Below are 22,146 nucleotides of genomic sequence, written 5' to 3'. Positions count from 1 at the left end.
CCCATTCTAGATACTTGATTGAGTGGGGGGGGGGGGGGGGGTAGCGTACCGCCTTACTTTGCCCACACCACTCCTAGGCATGCACAACGTATTTCATGTGTTGATGTTGAAGAAATACGTTCCTAATCCTTCCCACATTATCAAGTGAGAGCTGGTGCAGTTGAGTGAAGATGCTACCTATGTACTATGACCGACGCATATTCTAGATAGGAAAGAGCAGGTGCTGCACAGTAAGGTGATTCCACTTGTGAAGGTTCTGTGGATATATCACACTAAGGAAGAGGCTACTTAGGAAACAGAAACCGAGGTCCGAAAGAACCACCCTCAGATTCTCGAGGAGTACAAAAAGGTACTAATTTCAAGGATGAAATTTTTCTTTAAGGGGGATAGATTGTAACCTCTCGGAAAGATCCGTACGAAGACCCGAGTACCACCTCAGGCAGAAATCATTAATGACCAAATCCTTTAGAAATTAAACGAAGATTAATTAAGTGCTAAACTAGATCACCTGTCAAATTAGCTTGGACAATTTTAAATACGAACTGCAAGACCCGAAATGAGTAGAACCACTAACGCTACATTGCCTAAAAACCTAGGATCCATCTCAAAACCCAGTTGCTCTCGGGAGCATCACGAAACTCCGTATCGGACCTAGAACACGCGTCGAAAGTCCGATTACTCCGAAACCATACGGTTATGACCGCCTTAATGTGTTTGACTACTACCTCAAAAATCAAGTCCAGATAATATCCCGAAGTGTACAACTTGAGCCCGGAGCAAAGTGTGTGAGAAATGCGAATACCTTTAGAAAATGAACTGAAACTTAAATGAATTGAGTCGTTCGCTTGCAGGCCAAATCTAAGGTTTCAGACCGTCAGATTCTGACCCAAATATACCCTTGGATCAGAGAAAATTTTCAACACAAGTCAGTGTACTTGTGGTCTTGATCGAGCAACGGTGACCGTTGAACTGAAACTGATCCCCTGCAGTCGATCTGTAAATTCGATCAGATCGAAAACTTAGCCTGGCGTAGATCTATCGTCAAGGAACTTTTCCCAGACAATACACAGAAAGGGGCCTCCAGATGTGCTCCGTTGGACCCAAAATAGCCAACTTTTGGCTATAACCTAAGTATATCATGGCCCCTGGGCCCATTTACATCAGTCCTGGGCCTATATAAGGTCCTTTACCCACCCCTCTCTCATTCCATACGAATTTTCAACCTTAGGAGAGAGAAGGGAGAGAGAAAAGAGAATGAGAAAGTGAGGAGAAGAGAGAGAAAGTTAGGGTTTGTTCCTGAGGTTCGATCCCACCTCTCCACGTGCTCAATCACCGCTGCTGTGTCGCTATACCGGTAATTCTGATTCCGTTTTTGGGTAAAAAATCCTAACCCTAATCTATTTTAGGGATTCAAATAGAGTAAATGGTGAAATAGCTAACCTATTTCATGCTATAGGTTGCCGTTGTGCCGTAACCAAGGACTTAGTGTTTAAACTGAGTTCGTTACGAGTTTATCGACGAAAGGTGTGGACTATAAACGTTTAGGTTATGGTTTTCAAGGCTTTCAATGTCAGTTAATGATTTATGACTGACTTAATTGCTATCACATGTGCTTAGATACGTTGTTTTCCGTATATTACACATATATGTAAACTATGTTGATTTTAAATGCATTCCATGTGTTTGTTGAAATGTTTGAATGGATATGGAATTATGATTTGTGCTTGTCATGATATATGTTTGAGAATATATGATTGTTGTACGTGTGGCAACTCCCTTGTGAAAGGATTTGCTAGAATATACGTTATAACTGATATATTACATGTATGTTTATATGTGTAGTCTAAGTGTTTGATAAAATGCCTGAATGAGAAAGTTCTTGTTGAAATGTATTTAATGAGGGCGTGGAGATATGATTCTCAATTCTCTTATTTATAGTTACAATTTCCTTTATGTAACATATCTTTCTACTACGTGATTTATTGATGAAATGCCTATGTATGTTAACATATACACTATGTATTTGTTAAAATGCTCAAATGAGATTTATATTTGAATTTGGTTGTCACATGCTGTCTTTGATTATCGCATGTGAATGCTATTGTTTTGAAGTGTGATTGGGGCTACGATGTAGTCCATGCAATCAGTAACGGTTTACGATCGGTGGCCGAACTGTTTTAGCCATGATGGATACGTTCGATGAATCTGAGTCATACGGAGATAAACGACAGTGATTAGGCCACAAGGAGTGCGTATGCACTCCATGTCGATTAATTCAACGCACGCTCGTACCAGTCGAGCTTGTCAAGTAATCCGATTTGCCCGATGAATGTTCACCATGTTTGAATGCTACTGCTTAAATCTAAGGTACCAAACTCACCAGTGAAAAGCCTGTTTTACCTTGGTACCTCGATCCGCTAAGACTCATGAGCTGGGCATGGTGGTATGGGACACCATGGTCAAGTTGTCAGCTTACGCTGGGCCGACGAGCCTCCCCGTAGTGACCAGTGAGCAATCCAAACTCGTGAGCCGAATACAGTGGTATGGGATACTGTATTCGAGCTGTCGACCTACGATCAGGTGACGAGCCCGTAGTGACCTTGAGCATACACTAGGACTACGTTAAGGCGACGAGCCTTTCCGTAGTAATCTCGATTATAAACTAGGCCTGCGCTAATGGTGACGAGCCTCTCCGTAGCGACCTAGAACTGCTATCGTATGTGATTAACTAGGATTGATGACCCTAGATGGATCATTGTTTGGGTAAATGATATAAAGGGAGGTGTCTTAGCTTCCTAATCCTGCCGTATGAATATGCTTAATTAAGAACTTGGCTAATCATGCGCATGCACCGCATTACATGTGCCTTTGGCGTTGGTGTTGAGCACAACGGGAGTGTTGCACGCTGCGATCGTAAGATGATATTGCAGAGGGAGTGCGGGCGAGGGCATATATCATTATCACATATCATCCTTGCATTAACAAGAGTACTTTGGACATGAGTGTTGTATTGCTTTATCATTACTGCTTGACTGAATTGATAACATGTTAACATTTGCTTTATAGCTCCACTGAGTTGATCACTCACTCCCACATTCTGGGACGGTGCTTTAAACACCAACCAGACCCTATTGTAGTTGCAGATAATGGCGATGCTTACATAGCGGAGCCTGATTTTTATGATGACAAGGAGGAGTTCTCCTACATGTAGTTATCAGGCGGGTCTATGTAGGCCATGTTCTAATTGACGGGAATTACTGGGATGTTGACTAGATGACATTACACATTTTGTATGTTTTGAAAATTATACATGCAATTATTTGACCTGGTTGCATGTTCATACTCTGGGGACTCACCACCACTTATATATTTTATATAACTATCACAGTCTTCCGCTTGTGTAATTTAACTATACTTCATATGTTGTTTTGGTATAATCCCATTCATGTTTAATGCACTAATACAGACAACATTTAATCATCATTATCTATGTTGCATAAGTGATGCGTTGGAACTCGAAAGTTGGGCTCCTGCTTGACTCCCGATTTTCAGGGCGTTACAACAATGTGGTCCACTTCAACCCTAGATCTACCTCATTTTTTGGTTTATATCTTAAAACGATGTAAAAATATTGGATGGATGGTGTGGATAAAAACTATACATATGGGGGGCCCACATAATCCTGCATGGATGGATTATCATCAGTGGTGTTACTCCCAATTCAATAAAACATGGCCACATCTGTGAGTGAGGGCTCGGATTGGTTGTTCATGTGAATGTAAGATGCTTGGACATGCCAGAATCTACTCGACTCAAAGATTTTGATTAAGACGCTAGTGTCCCTCACATCGAGATTGATAGATTGGAAAATGGACCATGATCCAATTATCCTCTCAACCATCACGTTGTGCTCTTTTCAGGCTATTTGTGAAAGGGTAGGGTTTAACCCTTCTAAACAAGTTCTTTTTACCTTGCAACAATAAACATGTGTCTACAGACTTCAAGACTTGTTCTTTCAGTGTGATTCACTACCGTAGTTCGGCAGCAAAAAATAGAGAAAATAATATATAAGTTATGTTATTTTATTAATGATTTTTACAACAATGACACTCACGACCGGCTTAAAAGATGACGATATGTTTGTTGCACAATTGGGATAAAGCTTTGTAGCAGGGTAGTTGTGATGTGCATGATTGTAATATATTTGTTGCTCAATTGGAACCAAGCCTCGTGACGAGATAACGAATGAAGGGCGGATTTTCAAATATCTGTTCGTTGCTCAATTGGAACCGACCTTTGTGGGGTGTTCTTTATATAGGCTTCTAGAAGACAATAGCCTTGCCTAGTCTACAACATCCCGAAGGATTCAGACCATCAATCATTTTAGGCATGAAACCAAAAAATAAGAAATTCTTAAGTTCAAAGTAGACCACACTACAATACACAATGGAGGTAATGACACTTACTGTTGAAACCTTTCTAGGATAAATGATAATGTTTTTTTTTTTTTGGTCATCCAACTCGTTGAGGTCTCTCAGACCAAGTCTCAAGGGAAAACACAAACATCAGCTTGATCCCAAACTTTGGTAGCTTATAAGAAATTTTTAATGGTGAGCGTTAAATCACCACTGTTTCTTATGGTGTGGTCCACTTCAGCTCCAGATCTGCTTCATTTTTTGATTTATTCCTTCAAATGAGGGGGCAGAACGGATGGACAAGGTGGATATAAAACACATACATCACGTTGGTCCTCACAGCCCCCAACACATCGACACACCACCTGATCCGCATCCTGAGTTTTAAGATAGGTGATTTATGCATCCACCCTCCGTGACAGAGAATCCGATAGATGTTCTTCATGAAAATAAACACCATGGATCTGCCTAATTTTGGCCCCAGGCTTAGTATCCGGGAGTCACCTGATGGACGCACTGGATTTCACACAGACAACATGGTATTTATACAGACAACATGGCAGCCCCCAGGGACTGGGATTGCTTCCCTCCTGTGTAGAACAGGTGTCGCAGACGATTCCCATCCAGCAGCTATACCTTGAACACACGTGTGACCTTCCAACGCAAGAAAGTGCACCGGCTACAGCCGTGTATTTAACTATTTATCGCTTACCATTCCATACGAATCCAAATCCCCTCCATTTTTTTTTTTTCCGTATATTTCTTGTTCTCGCGGCATTTTTTTCCCTCTCCCCTCTTCCCTGCAATTCCCCTTCCGAAACTCCTCTTTGACAAAACCGAAGTTCCACCATTCATCCATTGATTACTGTTGCTCGCAATGAGGGGCCACGATCTGATCAACGCCATCCTCCCCGACGAGCTAATCCTGGAGATCCTCTGTCGCCTCGACAGCTACAAATCCAGCTGCGACGCTTGCTCCCTCGTGTGCAAGCGATGGCTCAAGCTTGAGCGGGCCAGCCGCAGGACGGTCCGGATCGGCGCGTCCGGGAACCCCGACGCGTTCGTGAAGCTGATGATCCAGCGGTTTGCAGCTGTTTGTAATGTGTACATTGACGAGAGATTGCCTATCTCGTCGCCGTTCCCGTCTACATATCCTCTAGGGCATGGAATGCCCCGAACAGCTACTGTAAGTCTCTCTCTCTCTATCTCTTGCTCTAAATGAATTTTTCTATCGAAATGTGGTTTTAGGGATGTGAGTAGATCCGCTACATCCCGAGGCACGGCATTTTCTTGCCTCCAGATTGTGCACTATATGCGCAGGACATGTCTATGATGATTGGAACCAGCCATCATGCGGGTTCTGTTGTTGATTGGTCACTCACGATTGAGATATCTCAACGTACATGGAAAGGACTGAGCTGCGCATTGGATATGGAGATACGAAGAACTATAGGGCGTACCTGATTGAGACGCCATTGCTGTGAAATCGGATTGCCGAGATCTTCCTCTCCTTACACCCTTTAAAGAAGCTGTGATGGGGCTGCAACTTCTGTCGGTGGTGTTGGATTGGGGACCCAGCCTAGTTTTATAGTTACAGAGGGTAGAGGAGTTTGAAACCCATCAAAACTCCTCTCTCTCCACACGAATTTGATAATCCTACTTCCTCTAAAACACTGTGTGTGTATCACAGTTGTAGCACTCCACCCCTTACAAGAATTTCTGAATGTATCACAACTTAGTGGGGCCCACTGGTACACCCGATCACATTATCCACCCTTAGGACAATCCAGACCGTTGATCAATTACGCCCACCTTATAGAATTCTTACATTGAAACTTTTCTAACTGGATGTTTGCAGTCGCTGCATTTGTATTTTGCTGTTTGTTTGTATGCTCCATTTAAAGGTATAGGTTCATCCAAATATTGTGAATTTTGGACCATGGTCCACTCACTATTGGTAATACTTAATGAATGGTTTTGATCTCATCCATGTATGCTGCTGTGCAACGGTTGTTAGAATTTGTGCCGCCCATCAGACCTATTTTGACACATACTCATGTTCATCATTGGTTGATTATCTAATGTATTTGTTTACATGTCTTGTTGTGATTATATTCATGCACATGATGATAGTGTATGCACATTATTTGTTGGTGTGGCTAACACAATGGAGGTGTCGCCAATGATAATTGATCAAGGCTTGGTTTGCTTCTTGCATGACATAGTCCATGGTGCAGGTATGCATGATGAGATGCATAAATATATGAGATATGTTTGAGCTCCAATCCATGAGGCAATTAGGATGAGAGATATCATTGAGATGGGCATCATCGCTGCGTACCCAGCTAGATCGTGTAAACCCATGTTGTAGCGTGGATGGATCATCAATTGATTAGGCATTTTGGTGTGGCTAACACATTGTAGGTGTTGCTGATAATCATCGATCAAAGGCTTGGTCCATTTCTTGCATGACATAGTCCATGGTGCAGGTATGCATGGTAAGAGCAATGCATGATGGGATGCATAAATATATGAGATGTATCTTTGCTCCAATCCATTAGGCAATTAGGATGAGATCCTTCGGATGGGCATGATTGCTACTTACATGGCTGGATTGTGTAAGCCCATGTCGTAGCGTGGATGGATCATTAATTGATTAGGCATTTCTTGTATGAGGATCGCGTATGTAACAAACCCTTGATCAATAATGTGCCACACATATTATGAGACCATTTACCCACTGTGATGGATTAGTTTGATCTTGTTGCTGTGTGAGTGCGTTAGTCCTATGGATCAGTTGCTTGTCCTTGTTACTCTAAGCTACATGGTACGATTGTGATGAGGTACCTCTACTTTGGTGTTTATTCTCAAGGTCATGTATATATATTTCACTGGGTTAGAATAGAAGCACATGCTAGGAAAGCAGTTGAGGAAAATTATTGATGATCACATGGTGATGATGGTGTTAATTAAACTTATCTAAGATGCCAGATTGAATAGACTGTCGAATTTTATTGCAAACATTTCGGGAATTATTTATATATTATAAATATTACATATTTATATTATATTCATTAGATTATTTCAAATCAGCATTAATTGCTCATTAAGGTGGCAATGGGCTGGCTAATCGGCCCAGCTTGAGTGACCTTGCCCTCAAGGACTAGGCCTTGGGCCACCAAACTTGGACTGAGGGCTAGGCTTGAAATCTCGGCCCATTCTCTTAGTGTATACTATAGAGTGCACAAGTTTTAGTAATGTGGGATATAGAGTCCTTATACTAGTGTATATATTAGTAATATGAAGAACTTCAATACTTTGGTAAGGTGTAGTGGATGATACCCTGGCACTTCGAAACTCTCCAAATTGTGGATCCCAATTTAGATGGTGAATAGTACATTGATGTACTCATTTATCCTTTAAAAAAATAAAAAAATAAAAATTGATGTGCTCATTTAAGTCAATGCGTACGGTGGATAATTGGGTGGGGTACAGGCTTGGCCGATGAATGATCTTATTTAACATAGGCTTGCCATAGAAGAACCTTGATACTTTGGTAGAGCATGATGATTCATAAACGCGTTCTCACTAATTATAAAATAGTTGTACATGTGGCATATATGTAACTTTTCTTTAACTCATTGGGCTAGCCTTGGCCCGAACATGATCCAACCTTGTCTTGGCCATGGCCCAACCCAACCCTTTAGGACAGGGGCCAGTGTTGAGGCCTCCGTAGCCCATTGGGGCTTGGGTTGGGCTAGGGACTTAGGGTCGCAAGGCCAATCTAGGGCCAACCTTGGCTCGACCCATTGCCACCGTATTGATCATGTTTGCAAGGTAAAATTCATCTAATATCAAAAGTGAATAAGTGCAAATCACGATCAATGAACTGTGATTTGTTTGTGCGCACGCATATAATCAAACCATATGAATAGTTATGTAAGCCGTATAGAGGAGTGTGAAAAGGCCTAGCTATATGTCCCGCGGGGGGGGGGGGGGGGGGGAAATTAAAACTTTAACAGCGGAATATAAATGAATAAAGTAAAGATAACACTTTAAACAAATCACAATATGGAAATGTAAAACAACCTCAAATAGAGAGATTGATACCAATGTTATTCTAAGGACAACCTTGCACCATAAAAACCAAGGGTTTATGGCAGGACAACCTTACTAGAATATTTTGAATATCAAAAACTCAAACTGAAAGGAAATAAAGGAAATAGCAAGAAATAAATTCTAAACTATTACAACATTCCCCACAATGCTTGAAATGTAAATATTACAACATTTACATCCACACATACATCCCACAAATTTGAATGATAAAAGAAATAAAAATTAAACAAACATTCAAATCACAAGACACAAAGAATTATAGTGGTTCGCCTGTGTGTTCACCAACTGTTAAACAACAGCCACACAGCTTGCTACTCCACTCTTAATATCCTCACACAGGGAATATTAGCGTTCACTATGAAAATAGGTTTCTCAGGTTCACCTAAAACCCCCACAATTGTGTTTTTCAAATGGGCTTACACAATTCAAAAACCCCACTTTCTGAGTTTTCTGGCTCTCCTCAGATAACCAATAAATTGAGATTTTTCTGGCTTAATCTCAAATAAAACCAAAAGAAGGAAATTTACAATAATGTAAAATACCTGGATTTCTCCTTTTGTAGCAGCCTGGAAGAACCAATCGGAGTAGGAGTTCGAATATAGAAGTTCAATGTCCAATGCTTACTTTGAAATGGTTCTAAGTTCTAATTGATTTTAAATTAAATCAAGTTGGGCTAGCTCTATTTGATTTTGATTCCAAGAAGTGGAATATCCCAATTCCTCTTTCAAATTAGATTGGAATGCAGAAACAAAATCAAATAAGAAAAGCTAACAAAAGAGAATATTAAATATGCACAACGTAGCTTAAAAAGAACACAAACTTATCTCTCAGAGTGATGCTTTGATTTTACTTGAATTCGATATAAAACTCTGAAATTCGTGCTCTATTTATAGTTGCAGAAATCGCATCTACGACTGGTCTTGTGGACACTACGACTGGTCGTAGGATGAACTGCATTTTGAAATTTTGAGCGCGATCGGATAAAACCATTCCACGATTGGTCGTAGGCCTTGCACGACCGGTCGTGACACCTCCACGACTGGTCGTGACCATCTTATGACTGGTTGTGAGGCACCAGGTTTGTTCGCTATAGTTTGAGTCGTAGATCCTGGACTGGTCGTAGGACGAGTCGTGCACTGTTCACACGACCGGTCGAACAGAGTCCAGGACTGGTCGTAGCTTAACCAAAAAATTCTGAAAATTTCCAACAAACTTAGGACTGGTCTTGGAATTTCTTAGACTGGTCGAGGCAGTTCTAGGACTAGTCGAACAAGGTCCAGGACTTGTCTTAGAACAGACCAAACACTTATAAAAAGATTCAATTGACTTATGTATACAAAATGACCTACCCTAAGGTCAATCTAAGGTCATTCATACCTTAAATGTGAAGTATAAACATTGAATCTTCATTTCTTCAGATGATGGTTGACCTTTGAAGATTATGAAGCTTTGAGATCTCTACATGATGTAGCTTGAACTTAAGATTTTCTAAAGCTTGGATTTGTTGTTCTTGAGTTGTACTTGATTTTGAGTTCAACATTATCTTGAGTCTTGAACAAGCACTCGTCTTTTCGATGTAGCTTTAAAAACTCTGAACATTGAAGCTTACAGAAGTGGACAAAGTACTTGACCTTGCATTTCTTGAAGTAGATCACCGTTCTTAACTTGAAGCATTGTGATGTAGTGTCTTGAACATATAAATCAACATGCTGCACAAGACACAGATTGTGTTTTTGGCACTACAAAATTTGACAACTAAAGGAGCAGGAAACCATATCACTTATAGAGTGGGAATTAAGGACTTGGAAACCGTGAGCCTAGCTCTCCTTAGTAAATGGTTATGGAGGTTTGGAATGGAGGAAGGGAACTTGTAGTGAGAAGTTTATTGCTAGCTAGTATTGGGTTCCGTGTGAAGGAGTGGGAATTAGGGACTTGGAAACCATGAACCTTTTAGGTTGGGGGATTGTGGGTGAATAATTTTTCTTTTTGTAGGCCCTCTAGATTATGTTGGGGGATCACTAAGGTGAGAAACAAAATTTAAGGAGGGGGTTAAATTTTCTCTTGGCAATGGCACGGGGATCCGGTTTTGGGAGTATATTTTGCTAGGTGAGTGCTCGCTTGAGCATGTGTTTCCAAGGCTGGCTCGACTCTCTACGGGTGTGAATTTTCCCATTGCAAGTTGCTTCTTTGTGTCAAGAAATATAGTAGTTTGGACTTCTTGTTGAAGGCATATAATGGATGAGGAGGCAGACGACATCATTAGGCTTCTTGAATGCCTTCAGTGCGCCGCTCCCTCCCCAAGAGAAAAGGACACGATGGTTTGGAATATGGACAAGTTAGGTCGGTTCACTATGCAATCATTCTACAGGTTGCTTCGAAGTTCCCCAGTTGGGAGAGAGAAAAGGCCACAAAATTCATGTCTAATTCTACACAACTCCTCTAAGATTGTGACTTTTGAATGGTTGGTGGGTAGGCGGTGTGTGCTCACCATAGATAATCTTAAAAAAAGGGTTGCTTCCCAATATTTGTGTTATGTGCATGCAAAATGCGGAATTGGTTGATCATTTATTTGTCCATTGTCCTTCTGCACAAGAGGTGTTGGTGAGGGTCTTGAATTTATTTCAAACTCTTATGTTATGCCAAGGTCTAAGGAGTTGCTCTTAGCTTGGCATGGAGGTTGTGTTGGGAAAGGTGGAAGAGTGGTTTGGTGGCTAGTCTTTTTGGCCGTCTTATGGGCCATGTGGGGTATAGGAATAATTGGTTTGGAAATAAGAGCGAATCAACGTTAGAGGTGTTCAGAAAGGCAAAACTTGATCTAATGGGATGGCCTCTTGTATAGAGGCCAAGGATGATTGTATCACGTCTTCCTTATTTGAGTTGTAGATGTTTGTGGTTAGTTGTCAAGGTGTAGTTTTTGCGTTTCACCATTGTTTCCTATAATGCTTTTTAATAAATTTCATTATCTTTCCAATAAATAAATAAATAAACATATTGATCGAGCGTGATTAGATTAACATTTTAGGATGAGCATTTGGAGGTTAGGATGAGTCCTTGCTAGTCTACTTTTAAATTTGGTGCAATGTCATCTTCAGGGACGAATATAATTTGAGAAGTGTTACATTGGATCCATTGCATTGGAGGGTGGATTTTAGATGTTTCACTAAGGATGGAGCGTGGCAATTGGTATACCTCATTATTTGGAAACAAAAGAGAAACATTTGTTTCTCTAAAATTGGGATTCTCTGGGTAGAAGGCCTATAAATATAGGTAATAAGGTTTGGTTTAGAGATACTTCTCTATCTTTTGAAACCCTAACCCTAGATAAACACTCTTTAATATATGTTTGCCATTTTTAGCTTTTAAAGATGACATGGAGGAATGAAGGAGGCACTAGCTCTGTTGTCTTACATATAATACAAAGAGGGGTTGTAGACAATGTATCTGTATCCCTTGGGATACGGATACATATCGGTAATCGCACGGGATAGATCGGTTGTATCATGTATTTTTTTTTTTGAAAGGTGAATATAAACACACTCTCACACCACACCCACACCACATGGGTTCTCGAACCCATGACCCCAGAGATGAAGCACACAATGTCTACTATTGAGCCATGAGTAGAGACATGGTTGTATCGCGTAATGTATTGCTATTGTTGGGAAACATGGAGAAACATAGGGAATTTGGTCGATTTTTTTAATGAAACTTCAGGGATTGTTAAAAAAGACATCAATACACACCTAGAAATCAAAACATCACAAAAACAAGCGCACACAATAGGTTTCCATTGCATGGGGTTGTAATTTATGTGTTGTCTCATTGAATTGATGTAGGTATATTCAAAGTCTATTTATATAATTTATAAATGTAAGCATTCATGTATGGATACACAAGTAATACATTCTAAAGCAAAAGAAGTAGAAAACTAAAAATATATCTGTGAATAATGTGTGTGGCTATGGCTTAGATTCACATAGAGCTGTGTTGTGGCTCAAAATTATCATCTCCATCTCGATGGGGCTACACTTATAAATCAAAACATTACAAAAACCAAGTGAACATATTAGGTTTTCTTTGTATGGGATCGTAATATATGCGTCGTCTAACTAAATTGATGCAATTATATTTGAAGTCTATTCATATAATTTGTAAATGTAAGAAGATATGTAGAAACACAAGCAATACATTCAAAAGCAAAAGAAGAATCGCTAGATTAGGTTACATACATGTTTGATTTTATGTTTGGACACAAAGATTGCAACCGATTTGTGAGAAATTGGGAAATTTTGTTTTTTGTTTTCGTTTTTTTTATTTTTTTATTTTTTATTTTAAAATTTCTGCAACTCAGCCCATCTCCTCCAAATCTCGAAATCGAAGCTCTCAATCCATGATTTTTCATGAAAAACATGAAAAATTATGGATTTGTAGCAATTCGACATTGATTTAACATGATTTACTAAAAAAAAAGATCGAAAAAAAAAATGCTCACTAGATCGAACATGTGGGATATATCTCACTACTTGTGTGTTTTGTATCGCACAGGTGGGATACAGGCCGATATCGTCGATACTTAAGACACTGTGCCCAGGTCATAGTAGAATGATACCAATAAAGATACTCTTTAAGATAATGATGGTACTCATCCTCCTTGATTTGATAAAATTTGGAGAAATTTATTTTTCGCAAATCGGCCCATCTTCCCCCAAATCCCAAAATTAGAGTATATGTGATGATGATTTCATCAAACACTCCTGAATAGTCTGAAATGGGGACCAATTGACCACTGATCGAAGTGGAATTAAAATTTTTTTTATAGCATTTTTAATTAAAAAAAAAAAATATATTTTTTCTTGAAAAAATCCCCAAATTACCAAGAATCACTAGATCAGGTTACATACATGTTTGATTTTGTGTTTGGACAGAACGCAACTGATTTGTAATAAATTTGAAAAATTCGATTTTCGCCAAATTTTCTCAACTCAGCCCATCTCCCCCAAATCTCAAAATCGAATCCATGATTTTTCATGAAAAACATGAAGAATTATAGATTTATAACCATTTGACACTGATTTAACATAATTTGTTATCTAAAAAAATGATTGAGAAATGAAAATGCTCATCGAATCGAACAAGCGGAATATATCAGCACTACTTGTGCATTTCATATCGCACAAGTGGTATACAAGATATATCGTGGGATATATTGGTTACTATTGTCGATATTGAAAACATTGCTTTATATATCTCCACTGTATATAATGAGAGTAGCCAGGGGCAAAAATTTGTAGGCACTTAGTTTTTCAAATTATTACTATGCATTATTAGAGGACATGGAAAGGGTTCTAAACCCAGAGAAAATGTATTTACTGAATTTACAGTTGAAGCCTTCTGGTAGGGCGGCATTCTCTTGCTTTTCACAATGAGAAAATTTTTGATACTCCAGATGAATATGATGGTTAGCATGCAGGCAGTAGGAAAACATACATTGAACTCTTAACTAAATCATACAAATCGTGGGCCATGATATAGATGGCTCTCAAACCGAACATTATGTTTATTTGATTTTCTAACTAACTGATTGGAGGATATTTTATCCATGATCAAAATGGAAACAGCCAGTGGTCCAAATTGTATAAACAAATGTCACTAATCAGAGGATATTGTAGTTTGATCAATCTGAATCTTGGATGGTGAACTGTCTAAAGGGGGTCCCACTAATTGGACAATTTGGCTGAGTTAATGCATGCCATTTGTACAATTTCGGAGTGCCTTAGTATCAACCATAGCACTCTGCAAGAATATCAAATATCTCCGTTTTTGCAACCGCTTCTACAATTTCTACCCCCTGCAAGAATATCAAATAACCCTTTCTGCAATCGCTTCTCTAATCTCTTCCATTTTTTGCAAACCACTTCCTCTCTCCACCTCCATTGTCTGTGCAATGTCTATTTAAAGACTTGAATGTTATGATTTTTTTCTTTAAACTTAATTAGTCAATGCATCATGCATGTTTAGCCAATCTTTATGAACTGTTTACCTGAGCATGCAGTCCAACCTTTGGTACTACAGTATCAACATACCATGTATGCTAAGACAAGTTGTACCTTTATCCATCATGCAGAGAAAAAGTCGTTCATGTAAAAGAATTAGAGGCTCATCTTCCAAACTTCATTGTGCGGTGGAGAGCAGCGGGTCTGAAGAAAGTGACATAGAACCTTTTAGTCTATCTGATGCTGGTCTTACTGCTCTTGCTGAAGGATGTGCACGTCTAGAAAAGTTGAGCTTAATATGGTGTTCCAACGTCACTAGCGTGGGGTTGAGATCCATTGCTGAGAACTGTAAAGCCTTGAAATCTTTGGACTTACAGGTGAATATCAAGTCCTTTACTATATGAGTAGTCTTAGATTCTTTTATAGTGTGATTAAGACTTCCCAAAGTCTGGATGCTGCTCAATTTTTGAAATACTGAATTCAATCTTGTAAACTAATCTGGTTTTGATTGATCACATTGTAGTTCAAGGTGCTAGGTGCACTAAGGTGCAAGGGCCCTTGGAATGCACAAGGCCGTTGGCGATGCCTAGGTGCATGCTTGAAGACTAATGGGCCCTATATATATATATTTGTGTGTGTGTGTGTGTGTGTGTTATGTATTTTATGGCATATATGATTTCTACATACGTATGTACATGCGTGTGCGCATGGCTGTGTGTGTGTGTGTGCATGGGCACGTGTGTGCGTGGATGTGCTGGATAAATATTGAATTCAATCTTGGAAACTGATTTGATTGATCACATTGTAGTTAAAGGTGCTAGGTGCACTCAAGGTGCATGGGCCTTGGGAATGGACAAGGCACTAAGTGACGCCTAGGTGCATGCTTGGAGACTCTGGGCATACCTTTTTTAAAATGTATTTTAGAAAAAACATGATTTCTACGTTATGTATATGCACACACACTGTGTCTGCACGCACGCACATGCATGCGTGCATATGGGAGAATGTTCACATGTCGAATATCTTATATTTGGGGCCACATCCTCAATTATTTGATTTCCATGACTTCACAAGCATGCTCTAAATGGGCAAGCATGCACTAAAAGACCAGCCTTGCTCTAAAAGGGCAAGCATATATGATTTCCAAGAATCCTGTTTCGGCATTCCATTGTACTATGTGTCATATCCTCAATTAAACCATAGGTCATCAAATCTTTTCTTACTACCTCCACCCATTCTGGCATTCCCTTTGCCCTTTTAGAGCCTACAACTTGAACCAACTCACTCCTATTAATTGGTGTAGTTCTTGGTCTCTATTGTAGATGGGCATATACCAATAGTCTACTTCCGTCATCTTATTACCAATTAGTGCTACTCTAAGTTCCCTTGAATGTATTCAAATTTTTTTTTTTTTCGAAGATTGCAAATATTATTAAAAGCCAGAAACGACAAAGAAAAGCAAGAAAAACAACAAAGCAACAAGAAAACAAAACCAAAAAACAGAAAAAAACAAAACAACTAAGGAACTATACAACTCAAGACAGGGGGCAAAGCCTGAAAAAATAGACACTAATGGGGGTGGCCACTTATCCTTTCTCATCTTGCTACTTGTCCATCTCAACATCCTCATTTTAGCTACACTTTTATCATATGAACATGTTCCTTGGTTGCTCAACATTTTGTCCCATAATGCATGGTTGCTTTATAGATATGGTAAAATCTTTGATTTAGTTTGATTGGTATGTGAAGACCACATAAAACTCCAAGGTGCATCTTCACTTCATCCACTTGGCTCTAATTCTATGAGCTTCACATGATTATATACACTAGTGGGTATGACACGCGCCACTCACATGAATAGAGGAAGTGATTTGCAAGACATGGGGAGTGGGAGGGAAGGTGAGTTGATTGTTAGAAGGAAAAAGGACCAAGATCCTCTACACTATCTGTAGGACGCAATTGGCACAACATCCGAGCTATGGGGGCCCACCTAAGCCATGGATTAGGCTAGATTTTGGGCTTTAGACCTAATAAGAGGACACATCTGAGGACGGGGTGGATGCTCGATACAAATCATGGTAGGTCTGGTCCGCAGAGTTGGTCTTATTGGAACATTCTCCATATTTATATACTAATGTATTGCCCTTGATAGAGTGGAATGTCAAAACAAGGTTCGTGTAGCCAAACCCAATTACTTGGAACCAGTGTTAAGAGTATTAGTATCGTTACATGTATCAATGACTGGGGATACGGAAACATGCATCGTTATACTCGGAAAAATATTGTTGTTTGGGGGAAACATTGGGAAAAATTGGAATTTTTTAGTGAAACTTTAGGAGATGTTAAAAGGCACATGTTTAAAAATCTTGGTAAGGGGAGATATGCGGGTACTGGGTAGTCAGATAGGTGCTTGATGGCTCCCAGTGTGTTCGAGCTTGAGGCGTCCATCGCGAGAAGGCGGTGGGTTGAAAAGAAGTAGGTCTGTGGGTAGTTGGATAGACGATGGGAGAGGACAGGCAGCGGTAAGGGGCATTAGCAAAGTGAGTCGGAGAAGGTTGAGAGGAGGAGCTTTGAGAAGGGTGAACTCAGAGCAAGGAAGCGAGGAGGATGGTGAGTTCCGGTTGTTGGGGAAAGACAAAGGCAAGGGGAACGTAGGGAATGGGTTCAACGTCATTGAGGCGAACGAGTTTGAACCTGAAGAAGGGGGGGAGTGGGTACGGGTAGGTGGAAGAGGGGGGAGTTGAGATGCAAGGCATAGGGAGGAGTTGAACCCATTACAGGAACTTCCAATGCTGTTTGTGTTAAGGTTTCTTGAAGGCTGTCTTACAGTTAACTTTTCCAGGGTTTTTAGGAGGGTAGGTGATGTTATGGAGGCAGTAATACCTCGACTCCAAAGCTCTGGCCCCCTAGAGGTTTTGCTTTTGTACAAATGAGGACGGTGGAGTTGGAAATAATGATTGAGAAGCTTAATAGCGAGAGCTTTGGGGGGAAGAAGATGTTGGTGCAAAAGGCCAGGTTTGGCCTGAAGATGGTGAATAGGGAGGAGAAGTCGAAGGCCGATTCAGAAGGGGGGAATAGGAAGGTCAGGAAGATTGAGGAGAGGAAATTCGAAAAGGGAGATGAGGGATGTAAAGGAGGTGGTGTATGGTAGCGAGGCAAGAAGGGTTGTGGTGGGAGGGGAGAAATCCTGTTCCTTTAAGGAGGCCTTCACATGGAAGGAGTTTGGCCAATTCCGACCAGAGGAGAGGAAGGTAGTGGGGGAGCAGGATTGGACCCAAGTAGGGAAGATGGGTCTGGAGGAATCATGTGAGTTTGGGTGCGGAGATCTGCATCGACCCGGTGATGGTGGAAAATGTGTGACTGCTGTTCCAGTGGTTAGTAGTCATAGAGATAAGAGGGGATTCTTCTCTCCTAGGTACGAGTATGGCTGAAAGTTTGCTCTAGGTTGGATGATTGTGATTACAAGATCAAACCCCTATCAGTGACATATCTGGATCTCTGTTAAGCTTGGAACGAATATTGATCAAATGATCATGGCAAGGGTGCTATTTAATGACGGTCCGATCCTCTCAATCAAAAAAATGGGAGGAAGGCTCCATCCTTGGCTGCAAAATACCTTGGTATTTGATCCAGGGTATTCCCCTTTAACCATGGAATGAGTTCTTCACGACCATACGGGAGTGCATTGGGGAGATTCTTGCCATCGATGAGATTTTCGAGGTAGGGAAGACATTTGCGCTGCACGTATGTGTATTAGACGTAGGAGCAATTCTGGCATTGGACGTTGTTTCCCTCCTCGTGGGAGAGATTCACATTTAGCTAAAGGTTGATAACGAGATGTCATGGGGTGTTCCGTGCAGATGGGCCGAAGCTTGGAATTGTTGGGAAGAGGTCCAGTAGCCATGTGTCGGTGGTGGCTGGAAGAGAGGTGAGTTCATTTGCAGCAGTTCATCAGAGTAAGGAAGGGTGATGCGGTGTTCGTAGCAAGAGAAGGCGCAAGGGATAGGTGGCCAAGTGGACCTTCCCCTCGTTGTTCGCAGGGTTCAGGTGTCTTGTGCAGGCATAGGGGGAGCCGGGTGCGCCTCTTTGCGATGACATTGGCTTAGGAGAGGTCTCGTACTTGCCCGCCCATGTGTGTGGTCCCCACGTGGCGACTGGTCTTCATGAGGCTAGGATGGCGGTTTGGCCCGAAGCGGGTGTGGGGTCTTAGGCTCGTGTCCTTGCAGCAGGCTCAGAGTTATTCAACGCTCAGGATCGTATCTGACTCTTTGACGATTCTTTTCCCTCGGCGACATGTGGACGCATCATGCAAAGCGCGGCCTCCTTGGGGTTGACATTGACACTTTTAGCCGTTCCTTCAAATGGGGCCATCATTGAGAGGCCCTTCTCTCCCATACTGTCTCTTGCTCGACACATGAGAAGGATGTTGCTTGAGACTTAGTGATTGCACGTTAGTTAGCTCCCGAGCCCTTATTATTTTTCCCTTGCAAGGAGATCCTTCATCCTTATAGTTGAGGGGGCTCGAGGGCCATTTTCCTTAAACAGGATTATTCAGTGACTCCTCCCGTGGGCGATTTGGTTGGCTGCTACGACGGGGGACATCTTCTTCAATAATAGGTGGAACTTGAAGACCAAATGCGTAGGGAAGAACCTCAGTTCTAATCTCCATAAAAGGGGGTCGTCGAAGTAGATGGGCATATCGAGCATGGGGTTGAAGGGGATTGTAGGGCTTTAGCAGTCTCCGATGCCAATGGGGCGAATGCCATTGTGGGGGTGAACATGGACAAAACTATGGACGTTACTTCGCTTCAGGATACAACTATTAGGACGGAAGACCGTGGATTTCATGAAGCTTAGTCCCTCGATGAGGCTGTCCTAGCAGAAGATATCACAGATCATAACATCTTGTCGAAGGAGGAGCTAGATTGGACCAAGGACGCAATCCATAGGGTGGGGAGGAAAGCTAGGCATGACCTTCCTAGCTTGTGAGGACGACGTGGTGGCCCTGGTTCAATTTATTGAACAATGATGCAACGCAGTAATTAAGCAACAGTCGAAGTGCACCCCCAGAGGGCAAAGGGAGTTGTTGAGGCTTGAAAGTACCGTTAATTACGACATGGGCTGCAAGCTGGTCGGGCCTTTCAGGGCCATGAGGGTGAGATTTGTATCCCGATGAATATCCTCAGTTGGAATGTCAGGGTTTGGGGGATGGGGATAAGCGTCTTTAAATTAATGCAATATGTAAGAATTTGGAGTCTTAGGTGATTTCCTTCAAGTAACTAAGCTATCTTCTTTCAGTAGTTTGGATTTGGATTTAGTGTGGGGTTTGAAGTCCAAGGACTTCGTTTCTCTAGATGCAGCGTGATCTTTTGGGGGCATTTTGGTGGCTTGGAAGTTGGGTGTTTAAAAGAAAGAGGACAACTGGTGCGGTGAGTTCTTAGTCTCATTGGTCCTTGTTGATCTTTCTTTATGGTTCAGATGGCTCCTCTCGAGTGTGTATGGCCCGTGTAAAGCTGCTAGGAGGTCTTCTTTTTGGGAGGAGTTGAAGGAAATCCTTGTTCCCTTGGCGTAGTGAGGGAGACTTTAGTGTGACTTGTTTAAGCTTTGAGAAGTCTCAAGGTACTACTGTTACCAAAAGTATGAAAGATTTTTCTGTTTAGATTCGACGTTTCAATCTGATTGACATTCCTGTGTATGGGGCCAAATTCACTTGGACCAATGGGTGATGCCCTCCAATTAAGTCTCAGCTAGACATATTTTTTGTGATGCCAGAGTGGGTGGGCAGTTCTCGCAAGTCATGCTTGAAGGTCTTTCGAGGCCTACGTCAGATCATAGATCAATTCTGCTGTAGGTCAACATTGAGAGTTGGGATCCTAAACCCTTTTGTTTTGAATTGATGTGGTTGGAGTTTGAGGGCTTCTCAAAGCTGGTAGCAAACTAGTGGCAATCCTTTTTGGTGAACAAATTGATTGGATTCAAGCTCCATAAGAAGTTGAAACTCCGAAAAATAAAGGTGTGGACATCCTTGATGATAGAAAAGTTGGAAGAGCTGTGCGCTTTTGACCTTAAGGAGGAGGGATGTGGGTTGCCTTTGGAGGATATTTAGAGGTGAGCATCCTTGATGTCAGATTATTCCAAATTCCTCAAGGAGATCAAATGGAGACAACGGTTGAGGGCCTTGTGGTTGAAGGAAGGTGATAAGAACACACGTTTCTTCCATTGTATTGCCTCAGCTATCTTGGTGCTCGTTGTGGAAGGCTTGAGGCTTGAGAAGGAGGTGTGCGAGGCTATAGTTGGGTATTACCAAAGGCTCCTATCCAAGGAGCCTTGGGTTTGGTCGAGGTTAGATTTGCTTCACTTCGATAGTTCTCTCTTTAAAGATCGGTATGTAGATTAAAGCTTTTGTGGATAGTTTGGGTAGAGACAAAGCCCTTGGCCTTGATGGTTTCCCCATTGCTTTCTTCTAGGTGTTTTGGAATATGATTAAAAAGGATGTGATGGACTTTGCTAATGAATTCTTGGAGCATGGTAACTTTCTATCTAAGTTGGGTGCTTCATTGCTCTTATTACAGAGGTTGAAGGCGCGAAAGGTTTGAAAGATTTTAGATCGATAAGTTTGATAGGGAGCCCGTACAAAATTTTGGCTAAGGTGTTCGCTTCTAGATTCATAGAGGCATTGGGAGGGATTATTTCTCCTAATCAGGGGGCTTTAGTGGGGGGAAGACAAATCCTGGACTCTACATTAATAGGTCACACGTGCATTGATTCTTGGTTCAAGTAAAATAAGTCGGGGTTAATGGTTAAACTTGATGTGGAGAAAGCCTATGATTATGTGGAGTGGGATTTTCTGGGCTATATGCTGGGTAGGTTGGGTTGCTGAGCCAAGTCGAGGAAGTGGATTTAAACGTTTGTCAGGTCCTCTTTCTTGGTTCTTGTTAATGGCTCTCCTGAGGTTAAAAAAAATAAAATCCTCCACAGGTCTCAGGCAAGGGGATCCCTTTTCTCCATATCTTTTTTTGGTTATAGCTAAAGCCTTTAGCCGTATGTTAGCCAAAGGCCAAGAAATCGGCCTTTCTATGGCTTCAGGGTGGTCGGTTCGGAAGAGCAGATTTCGCCTCTTCAGCTCGTAGACGAAACAATCATTTTTTTTTTTTTTTTTTGTGCAGCGGACCCTTGTTATGGTGGATAATTTGCGGACAGTGGTTATGTTCTTTGAGGTGGTCTTGAGTTTGAAGATCAATGTGGGGAAAAGAGAGATGTTGGGAATTCATTTGTCTAAAAAAGACCTCTTTAGCTTGGCTACTTTTGGGTGCAAGGATGGCTCTTTCCCTTCCACTTATGTGGGGCTTCCGCTTTGTATTGGGAAAACCCCCTAGACATCTATGGGATAAGGTTTTAGAGATGATCGAGAGAAAATTAGCTAGGTGGAAGAGTTATCATCTCTTCCTTGGTGGTCGGTTAACATTGATTAAGGCATCTCTCTTGAATATGTTGATCTACTTCATGTCGTTTGTTAAATGCCCTCAAACAGTGTTAGATTATGGTGGTTCGGGAAGGAAGAGGGATGCTTTTGGCGTGAGATTATGGCTTGTAAGTATGGTATTCAGGACGGTGGTTGG

General features: G+C 41.3%; 1 protein-coding gene across 5 annotated transcripts in view; it reads left to right on the top strand.

Annotated features, from left to right (window-relative positions):
* The first annotated feature begins 5,017 nt into the window (after positions 1-5,017).
* LOC131231709 (F-box/LRR-repeat protein 4) overlaps positions 5,018-22,146 on the top strand; it is a 96,711-nt gene continuing 79,582 nt past the window's right edge. The window contains exons 1-2 of one of the 5 annotated variants that reach the window (XM_058227997.1): positions 5,018-5,601; positions 14,659-14,904. In XM_058227997.1, coding sequence (XP_058083980.1) covers positions 5,293-5,601; positions 14,659-14,904 — 555 coding nt within the window. In that variant the 5' untranslated portion in view covers positions 5,018-5,292. The remainder of the gene's footprint in view (positions 5,602-14,658; positions 14,905-22,146) is intronic. The other 4 variants (XM_058227998.1, XM_058227999.1, XR_009164521.1 and 1 more) reach the window with 4 other exon arrangements.

The sequence above is a fragment of the Magnolia sinica genome, chromosome 17 (genome assembly GCF_029962835.1).
Source record: "Magnolia sinica isolate HGM2019 chromosome 17, MsV1, whole genome shotgun sequence".
NCBI lineage: Eukaryota > Viridiplantae > Streptophyta > Magnoliopsida > Magnoliales > Magnoliaceae > Magnolia > Magnolia sinica.
This window is presented reverse-complemented; position numbering and strand designations above follow the sequence as displayed.